The sequence below is a fragment of the Artemia sp. Qi Xiang Cuo genome, chromosome 10 (genome assembly GCF_049724085.1).
Source record: "Artemia sp. Qi Xiang Cuo chromosome 10, ASM4972408v1, whole genome shotgun sequence".
In the NCBI taxonomy this organism is placed as follows: domain Eukaryota; kingdom Metazoa; phylum Arthropoda; class Branchiopoda; order Anostraca; family Artemiidae; genus Artemia; species Artemia sp. Qi Xiang Cuo.
Window position 1 is genome coordinate 6,441,825 of NC_142803.1, and position 10,509 is coordinate 6,452,333.

At 35.6% G+C, this 10,509-nt stretch overlaps 1 protein-coding gene across 1 annotated transcript; it reads left to right on the forward strand.

Annotated features, from left to right (window-relative positions):
- The first annotated feature begins 1,429 nt into the window (after positions 1-1,429).
- On the forward strand, positions 1,430-3,937 carry LOC148947411 (uncharacterized). Its single transcript, XM_089095874.1, has one exon. It carries the CDS (start codon positions 1,430-1,432, stop codon positions 3,935-3,937), a length of 2,508 nt encoding a protein of 835 aa, XP_088952000.1.
- Positions 3,938-10,509: the final 6,572 nt, after the last annotated feature.

Below are 10,509 nucleotides of genomic sequence, written 5' to 3' on the forward strand. Positions count from 1 at the left end.
CCTAGTGAATAGTGTTGGTAACAGGAACCCAAAGAATAACTACCCCCTAACAACACCCCAATTTTTGGAAAAATTTAAACTAGGTCATATCCAAGATACGCAATTAAGGAAAAAATTGTGTGAATTGCTCTGGAATTTTAGAGATATTTTTTCTACATGCGAAGAAGATATCGGGTTGATACCGTTCTATGAACACTCTATCCAAACCACAGGGTTACCTGTTGCTAAACAACCCTATCGCATCCCCCACCCCTACAAAGGTTGGTTAAAAAATAAAATCCACGAATTGGAAAGAAACAACATTATACGGCCAAGCATAAGCCCGTATTCAGCCCCCATTATACTAGTACCAAAAAAGAACAAGGACCTTAGGCTTGTAGTGGATTATAGAGCCTTGAATAAGCAGGTAGTGAGTGACAAATTTCCCCTGCCCCGAATTGATGAAATCCTAGATTCCATTTCAACCAAAAATAAAATTTTTACATCTCTTGACCTCACGCAAGTTTATCATCAGGTCAAGATAGCAGATGATGACGTCTATAAAACGGCCTTTTCAACGACGGAATGTGGTTCTTACGAATATTTGAGAGTACCCTTCGGACTCAAAACTAGTTCGAGTGCATTATGTAGACCCCTGTTGCACTTATTACGAGGCATAGAAAATATCATCCATTTTGTGGATGATGTTATCTGTGTGTGAGAAACCCCCGAGGACCATTTGAATACATTAACCAAAGTTTTCAAAAAATTCAGAGAGGGTAATTTGAAATGTAGGCCGGAAAAAGTAAATTTGTTTCAATCCTAGATAAAATTCTTAGGAATGATAGTGACCCAAGGTCAAATATCACCGGACCCTGAGAAGATGAAATGTGTAGAGAATCTTAAGCCGCCAAAAACTATGAAACAATTAAGAGGCATTATTGGTTTAGCCAGTTATTTTAGAAAATTCATACGCAACTACGCCCAACTCGCGAAACCCCTCACAGATCTAACTAAAGGGAATTCCAAAACTATTACCTGGTCTCACGAAGCGCAATCTTCTTTGGACACTCTAAAGAAAGCTCTTACTTCTGAACCAATATTAGCGTTACCAGACTTTGAAAAAGGTACATTCGTGGTTACCACCGATGCTTCAGCTCTAGGTATCGGTGCAATCCTTTCCCAAATAATCCCCGTGGAAAACAAACCAAATCCAAAACAGGCCCCCCCTCGTTATATAGAGAAAGTCAAATGCTCTTAAAGTAGAACTCTAACCAAAGGCGAAAGTAGTTATTAAGCAACGCAGTTGGAGTTACTAAATATAATTTACCACTTAGATAAATTCAGACATTATTTAGTAGGACGAAAATTTAAACTGCGCTCGGACCATAAAAGCTTACAATACCTAAGCATATTCAAGAATCCAACTGGAATCTTAGCGCGATGAATAATGAAAATCCAGGATCTGGATTATAAATTTCAGCACGTGACCGGCAAACAGAATGCCCCTTGTGATTACCTAAGTAGATACACTGAGGATAACCCTTCAGATAATGAAACTAAACAAATAAATGCCCTTAATTCCAGTAAACAAAGACGCAAGAAGAATAAAAAAAAAGTCCTCACAGAAGAAGAAGGACCACGAGTAATTTCTTTATCCTTAACCAACATTAAAAGAAACCAAGTGAAGGATGAAATGTGTTTAACCCTCATTATTTACTTTGTAAATTTTAATAATCTCCCTAACAAGTTCAAAGCCCTAAGATGGGAAATACACAATTTTTATTATGACTTTGACGAGAAAATCCTTTGCAGGATAGCGACAGGCGAAACAAATAAAAATCAAATGTTAATAATCCCAGTACTTCCCCAAAACCTAATAACACCTGCCTTCGAGTACTTCCATTCGGAAATAGGCGGACACTTAGGAATAACCAAGACATTTCACAAGCTAAAACAATACTTTTATATTCCGTCGGCATTAACAAAACTCAAAGATTTTATAATTACATGTGAAGCTTGTAACTTAAGAAAAAATCCTCAAACGTACCCAAATCCCCCCTTGGGAAGAGTGCCAGTAGCAAGGTTCCCTTTCGACATCGTTTCATTTGACCTTTTTGGTACAAGTGGAGGATTACCTGTTTCTAATAGAGGTCATACTTGCATCCTTTCAGTAATAGACCATTTTACCGGCTTCACTTTTGCCAAAGCATTGAAAAATCAAGGCGCACATGCCACAAGTAAAGCCCTAGCAAAAATATTTTTAGGGTTCGGCATTCCTCAACGCGTCATTAGCGACAATGGATCTAACTTCGTTTCTAAGGTAACAAAGGATCTGATGGGTTTCCTTAAAATAGAAAAACTAGTAACCTCCCCCTACCACCCCCCAGCTAATGGAAAAATTGAAAATAGGCACAAAATATTTTCCAATATTTTAAGTATTTATTCAAAAGACAACCGAAACGATTGGGATCAATATCTACCTTACTTGACTAATGTAATTAATACGGTATACTCGGAAACGACTAAAGAAAGTCCATTTTTTCTTTTATTCGGACGCGACTTTGAAATACCTTATCAAGAAATTATAGAATCAAGACAATATTACAATAGCACAGAGGACTATAAGCAAGATTTTATAAATAAGATAAGAAGAACCTATAAAATAGTCAGACAAGAGTTGGAAAAATGTAAAATGAATCAAGAGTTGAGGAATGAACCCAAAATCAAAGGAAATATAAATTTTAAGGTAGGCGACCGTGTCTATCTGAAAAATGAAGCTAAATTGGAAGGCAAAAAACTTTCCAATAAATATTCAGGACCCTACAGAATAATCAAAAAATATGACAACGATTTTACTTTTAAAATGATAAATCCAGAAAACGGAAGAACATACAAGGCACATGTAAGCCGTATGAAAGTTGCCAAATACCCCGTTAAATGGGCACCCGAACCCTCATCTTCAGATTCATCAAACGCGGAAAATCAATTTCCTAAATCCAGGCTATCCGAACTAAAACCCTTTAATTTCAAACAGAACTATTTTGAAAACAATAGCGAAGAGGAAGATTTTGAAGAATTTTTGGCCATGAAAAATCTAGTCATCCCTAAAAGAGAACCTCTAATACCCATACCTGCAAGGACCCCAAAAAACCCAGAGAGCTCATCCACAGAAAGCTCGGAGCAAGAATTAGATTATACGTTGTCACCAAAAACCCAATTTTTCCCCGATAGAATTTCAACTCCATGCCCCCCCAAAAGATTTCCTGATGACATGGTATCCCCAGCAACCCCAATAGAAAGACCCCTGTCGCTACAGGAGGAACTAAACAGAGCCGTGGAAACCCCAGGTACAAAAAGGAGGAAGACTCCTCCCAGGGATAAAAATACAAAAAACCTGAGAGAGGCTATGGACATTATCAATTATCCGATAAAAACAAGGCAAAGTACTTTGCCGTGGACACAGGAACGCCCTGAAGATGAAAACTTGGGACAGTATCATCACATAACGGTATCTAAAGTAAAACCCAAGGAATCTCACTCCTGGAAACAGACCATGTTACGAAATACACCACACCCCCCGGAAGATATGGCATTCAAGCAGTGGAGACATTCTCCAAAAGTATTTGACTCCTCCCAGAGTTCTCAAGAATCATTTAACTCCCCCGAGACAGGACCTCAGCGTGAGGAAATAAAAAATAAACTCTCAACTTCTAGGGCAGATGAGATATATGAAGCTATGGCAGGTGATACCACAAAACCTCAAGGGACAACCCCAGAAAGCCATAATGATGACTCCTCAGGAACTAGCTCGACCGAGTCCGACGATGAACCCCAAGACGCACGAAAACAAAAACCCACTTCGGCTACTGCCCATGCAAAACAGACTAAGGCAAAAGGCCAAAAATTCCTCTCAAAACAATACAAGAAATTTGATCTAATATCCATGGGGAAGTAAAAAAATAGTAAACCACCAGAAAACGAACCGGAGGTTACCACAAAATCTGGCATAATTAGCAAGAGCCCGGACAAATGGAAATACTTCTAGTAACAATTATCCCCCCCCAAAAAAAAAAAAACTATAAGCTAATATTAAATCATAAAGAGCAGTTTAAAAAAAAAAAAAAAACATATGAAGAATATATGGGAGACTTTTATTGTGATGCCCATAAAAGGTCGAAATAAGTCAAAAGTTAATTTTTCCAGATAAACTAAACCTCGGCTTGGTAAAGAACCCCGAAGATAGAAGTAGACGAGAATTGTTCAAGTTCCCCCCTCCGAAAGAAAAACAACTAGTGCAACCCTATTACTGACAGAACAAGTATGGATCAGCTATTTCAAGTACGAGCAAAACTCCTAGTGGCATCGGCCGAATTAATAACGGAAAAAGTCGAAAATTGAAAATATGATAGAAACCATACTTAAATCGCTTATCGAAGTTAAGGCGTCCCAAGAAAAAATGAACAAGAAGATAAATGAGATCCTAATTACTAAGCAAATAGACAAATTAATAGAGGCCCAATTTATAGAGGTGAAAGAACAAATCACCAAAATCCAGAACGAAATGGAATCAATTAGTGACACCGCAATTGTCGAGGGATACAATTATCCCGACCAGATCCTAAAATTACAAGTACTGTACGATAAGTTGCAGGAAATTGGAAAAAAAGTACAAGATTACAAGAATAGTACCATCCTGTCCGCGACGATGGCAATACAAGAACTCCTAACACCCCAGAGGGCAAAGATTCTGGACGTGCAACATAAGTATGACCACTTGAAGGCACAAAAATAAATAATTAAGCTGCAACAAGATATCGTAGAGAAACAGCTAAAAGAGAACCATATCGAAATTAATAAGGAACTACGGAAACAGAGAGGTTTTTGCTCAAATTTGGAACAAATGGTTGCAACATGTTTTACCGTTGAAATTTATCTACCCCTCAGCCCCCATTTGGAAAATCTTCTTACTAATAGTTACAACGAAGGACCATCCCAACCTGCACATTTGGCAATTCCAAATCAGGCTCGTCAGCATCACATGAAACCCCAAATGGAAACAAATCAACAGAATCCTCCAACGGGTAATAATATAATTGCGAGGAACCAGTACCCTGACGCCCAAGAGAATGCTGTTACGGGCCAAGATCCCTCAAAAAGTTATGAGCAACAAGGAACACCCAACACCCAACCGTCGCTAGAAGCCGCAGATAACTAAGAAATGCCAAACAACAGAATAAATCGAGCTAAACAAAAACAAAAAGAGGTAAAAATTCTTCCTCGTCAAAATCCCCTTCTAATACATTAAAATAACTACATTTTATAGGATGTGACGTTTAGCGACAAAAGAGTAATAAATAACCCAATATTCTATCGAAAACTCTTTAAAATAGATAATTATTTTTCTTCTATACATAACATATTATTTACTTAAAAAATAAATAGATAAATAAATGCAGATTAAAAATTAAATTTTAAAAAAAAAAAAAAAAAATGCAATGAAAAACCAAACGTATGTTACAAAGGAAAAGTTAAACATCCGTGAGGCTACCCCCCCCCAGAGTAGGAAGCCAGACGATCGCAATGGATCGCTTAATGAGGAGATTTACTTCAGGGCACGAGTATCAAATCCGTATCCTAGGGTCGGCCGCCTATCAATCCATAACCCCAGTCCACTAAATTACAAAAAATTACTTTTAATTCAAAAAAAAGTATTCGGATCGGCGCTTCAGTAGATTCTGTATCTTCTCAAAATCAAGTTTTTAGAATATTTATTTTTAATCATCATGCCTACGACATAATCAAATACGGAACTCCAAAATGTACTAAACTTAATCATAGGAAAAGATAACCGAAAATAACCACAACCCAAACTTGCCGTAAAGGCTATGAAATACCAAACAACTTAAAATATTAAGTCAAAAAAGTATACACGCGAGTTATTATTGTATTAATCACCCAGCTAAGAAACCATTAGGAAAACAGGTAATTAGCGGCAACATAATAAGCAAGCTTATCATGGTTACTAGATGGTTGGATGCGTACATATGTATGTATGTATGTATATTTATGTGTATATGCGTGTGTAGGAGAGTAACAATACAAGGCATGATTTACCTGCAAATAAGCATACGATAATTAACCAAATTATAGATATAGGGCCTCTGTCAATCTAAATAACAGAAGCAGGCCTCAGTCATTATATGAACTGAAAATTCTGCAAAAAATTAAACAATCGAAAACAATTCAAACAAACAATAATGGTAGATTGATAGACTCGCTTACGTGTTCCTCCGAACAAAACCACGAACTCCTATGCATTCCAAAAATTACAAAAGCTAAAACAACGAAATTTAGCCATCCCCACCCCCCCATTATCCCCCCCCCTCACCCCTGTGCGTACCTCATCTGTTTGTTTCACCTCAAAAATGTACGTACCACAAGTGAATACAAAAAATTTATTTAACCTAACGTGCACCATGCGTACTAGTCGGCCTCCACTCCAACCCAAAGGGTAGGAAATACGCTAATTTTCCCTTAAGTATTAGTGCAAATTTTCATTGTTGTAGACAAAAGAGTTATTAATCTATCAGAACAACATAGGCAGTCCTTACTATTCCTTCCAATCCTTTCCTAAATTTAAAGAATTCAAAAACCAATTTCCCGAAATTTGAAAGGAAAAATGACGTTGTGATTCATCAAGAAAAATGGTACTAATTTACCTCAGATGTCAACAATTACGTATACAATTCAAATGAACCCCATGTAAAGCATCGGCACGATAAGTTGCAACAATAATCAAAGCCCGTAATTTCCAGACGAAGTTCAAACCACTAAGATTTATGATAGTATAGTCAAACCACATAAGCATAAAGCCCTCGAGTTAAATCGTCTTCACTTTTCATTTCTTCACCCGTGTGATATCGTGTACTCTGAGTTAATTGCATACCTATAATTGATAGGCTATTCGCCTAAAAACTAAGAATCAGCTTACCATACCAAGATGTTACTAAAATATCAAACCCTCACAGCAAAAAAATTGACACTCATAAAAATGATGAGATTATAAAAAAAAATATATAATAGCATGACTTCAAAAATTGATATCAAAAATATATCCTTAATTATATATATTTGGTCGTATATTGCTTATAGAGTGGTCGGGTATAACAAAAAACAAATAAAATAGTACAAAGTTCCGTTCCGGAATCTAAGGGAATAAAGGAAATCAACTGCTATAACATTTATATAAAACGAAAATTTCAGTAACCTTAAAAAAAAAAAAAAAGGAAGGAAAAATAGTTCGCAAGCAAAATGTAAAAACAAATCCTATATAAAATCCCTGTAGAACTTAAAGATAAATCAGAATTGTAGAACTTAAAATGCTAAAGTCGATAGGCAGACTTCAGCCTATAGAAACGTAATAGAACATTTTGGTAAGGGATAAGTCCTTTCGTAGGAACTAAAGATTTCTCTTTTGTTTCCTGTTTTAGAAGTCTCGACATCTTTTTCAGATAGTTGATCACATATTGGTCATTAAATGAGGCAGTACAATCAAGAATATATAAAGTAAATATAGAATTCTATCTCAAAAAGAAAAGTATTGTCAGAAATTCAACGTAAAATAACCGTAAGTGAAAAATAAACCAAAATTGTAAAATTTAAACACCGATCTCGGGCATAGATTTTGACCCATAGTGGTGCCATATAACCCATATCCCCAGAGGTGCGTCCTCACAAAAAAAAAGACAAGAATCAAAAAAAAGGAGACAATTTGTTAGTTTAATTCCTGTAATGGCGTAGTCGAACGCTAATTAACATATCTTTAAGCCCGGCATGAAAAAACCATAAATAATATTGCTTCGATAGGTAATTCCTGCAATATAGAAAATAATTTCGTATTATTCGTGCAGATTAAACAGCCTGAATGACAAAATAAACTCTCCTTAATCAATAAAATACGCAAATAGTTGACAAGGTCATACAATGACGTACCTGTGAAACACAAGTAAGACAGGCTAAAGCAAAAAAAGAGGAATTGATTAACTTATATTTTTTTTTACTAGTGATGTCCCTCTATAATAGAAGCACGTCACTCTCAAGCACAGCGGCACCACGAACAAAAACTATACCCAACGTCAAATTCAATTAAAACATAAACTGTGTAAGTAATTGTAATTGTAATTGTATAAGTAATTGTATTATCAATAATGACGCTATTGCCAAACAGCCGCTAATGTAAAAACGAAACCAATCATCAAAAAAAAACTGCAAATGTTATCAATTATTATAACTAGAAATTTTCCTAGAAAAAGCTGTACCAAAAAAAAAAAAAAAAAAAAAAAAAAAAATATATAGAGCGGCAAGATTAGAATAGCAAAAAGTGCCAAATCTTGAAATAAACCCTTTCGCCAAAAATCCGAAAATCAGCCATACGCCATATGCATATATATATATTTGAATCCTAAAATATTGCAATTGCAGAAAAATATTTAAAAAAAAAAAAAGGGAACTGACACTGTTAACGAGACTAGTGGCAAATTTATTTTGCCTCGAACGACGATCAATAAGCCTCAAAGGAGGACATTCGCAAAAGGAAAAGGGAAACATACTTGCCAACCAAAATATAAGGAACTATAGGAAATAAACAAATTTCAGTCTAACCCTGGAGTAGAAAAAAAAAAAGAAAAAGGGAATAATAGCATCCGTTTGCAAAAAAAAAAATAACCAAATATAAGACCAATACAATTCTGCCTTGATGCAGCCTAGTAACTTCTTCACAAACCAAATAATAAAACGATAAAAAAAAAAAATTTCTCCCAAGACAATTATCGCGTATAACTGCGGAAAAACAATATTTACCAAATTTTTACTAAACTTATAAATGAGCCACGGCCTTTGATCAGAGTTAATCCCTACTCCCCCCAGTAAGGACTATAATATAGTGAGTCACACATGTTTTCAAGAGCTAAATCTCGTCCACTATCGAACAAGTATACTTAACTGAATTTAACAAGGCAATAGTGAACCTATATATGATTAATTCAAGGGTAATTTCAATGACAGTCATGCGGAAGTTAAGTTGTAAAGGACAACAAGCGAACAAATTGTAGCATCTGTAAAGTGACTGCCCTTTGTCCTGAGAAACGTTTCCGAAGACCATAAATCATAAGGTAAATCAAGGCTAATTTTTTAAATTCTCTCCTTGAATCGAGTTCCGACAGACGGAAAACCTAATGAAGATTAACACGATAAAATGCCAACGAAAAGGAACCACAAGTGAAATGGGTAATGTTCAAATCAAAATTACGAGTCCCCCCTCTTTTTTTATATTTGCCCAGCTCACGTGTGTGGCACGTCTGTGGCATAACGGATAGTGCCGCGAGATAAAAAAAAAAAAAAGATTAAGATACTATTCAGCGAATACTTTTTAGGATCATCTTAAAAATAAAACATATACCTGTGAAAATCTTAATAACACCATACCTGCGCCATGTGGCACAACCCCTATCACAAAAAAATGCGGAAACGTAATGAATGCAAAAAAAACAGCTATACGTAATTATTTGCGCACTATTAGGCGAAAATCGGGCCAATCCGCCGATTCCTAATTATTCACCCCCAGAATAGGGATAATATGCCCTACGACAACCCAGAAGGATTATGATTGAAAATAATCTATTTTATTATATAACAAGACCGCCATATAAGACAATCCCTTGCGAGTAATGATCTGGTTTTCAAGAAACCCTAAATCAATCAAACTATAGACAACACATTTTGAATTGATTCCCACGTTTTTCTATAGCATTTCCAATACCTTTATAATAAAAAAAAAATTTTGTATCTTATGGTGAATTATTGCACCCAAATTAGACTAAATCGGTTTCTACAATTCAACGAATACGCTACAAAACGTAAATATATCTTAATTTCATTTAAAAAAAAAAAAAATCCCAAGAAAAAAAAAATTACAAATATTATAAGTAACATTATAATCAAATTTATGAGCCCCCCCCCCCCTCAGTCGTGCGGCATCTTAGTGGCATCAAAATATAGCAACAACGAATATATTTTAATTTTCATTTGAGAATTATAAAGGAATTGAGTTCATATGGCCTATGACGAACTACGAAACTCTCAAGTAATAACGCCACGTGGTAGAGATGTGAAAAGCATTTATAGACTAGTGTGTTGTTGTCGGGCTATGTACTGAATTTTGACTCCCAAATCAGTATCCTTGTTTGTGAGGATTATTCGGCTAAAATTTACTTGATGATAAGGCTTCAAAGGCTGTATATTTGGAAATCAATTTAGAACACGATATTCAGTGGCGTTAACTCCGCCACGAGAACAGAATGAGTTGACACCTGAGAAGTAAATAAGCTTACCTTTAACTTGTGCAAGCGGGAATTTTACTTTAACTAACAAACTTTTGTATCCCATCAATTTAACATTATTTTAGAGTATGCTAAAATAGGGAATTTCTCCTTGTGTAATTTAAAAGGAGTTAAGTAAATAGCAAAGCGC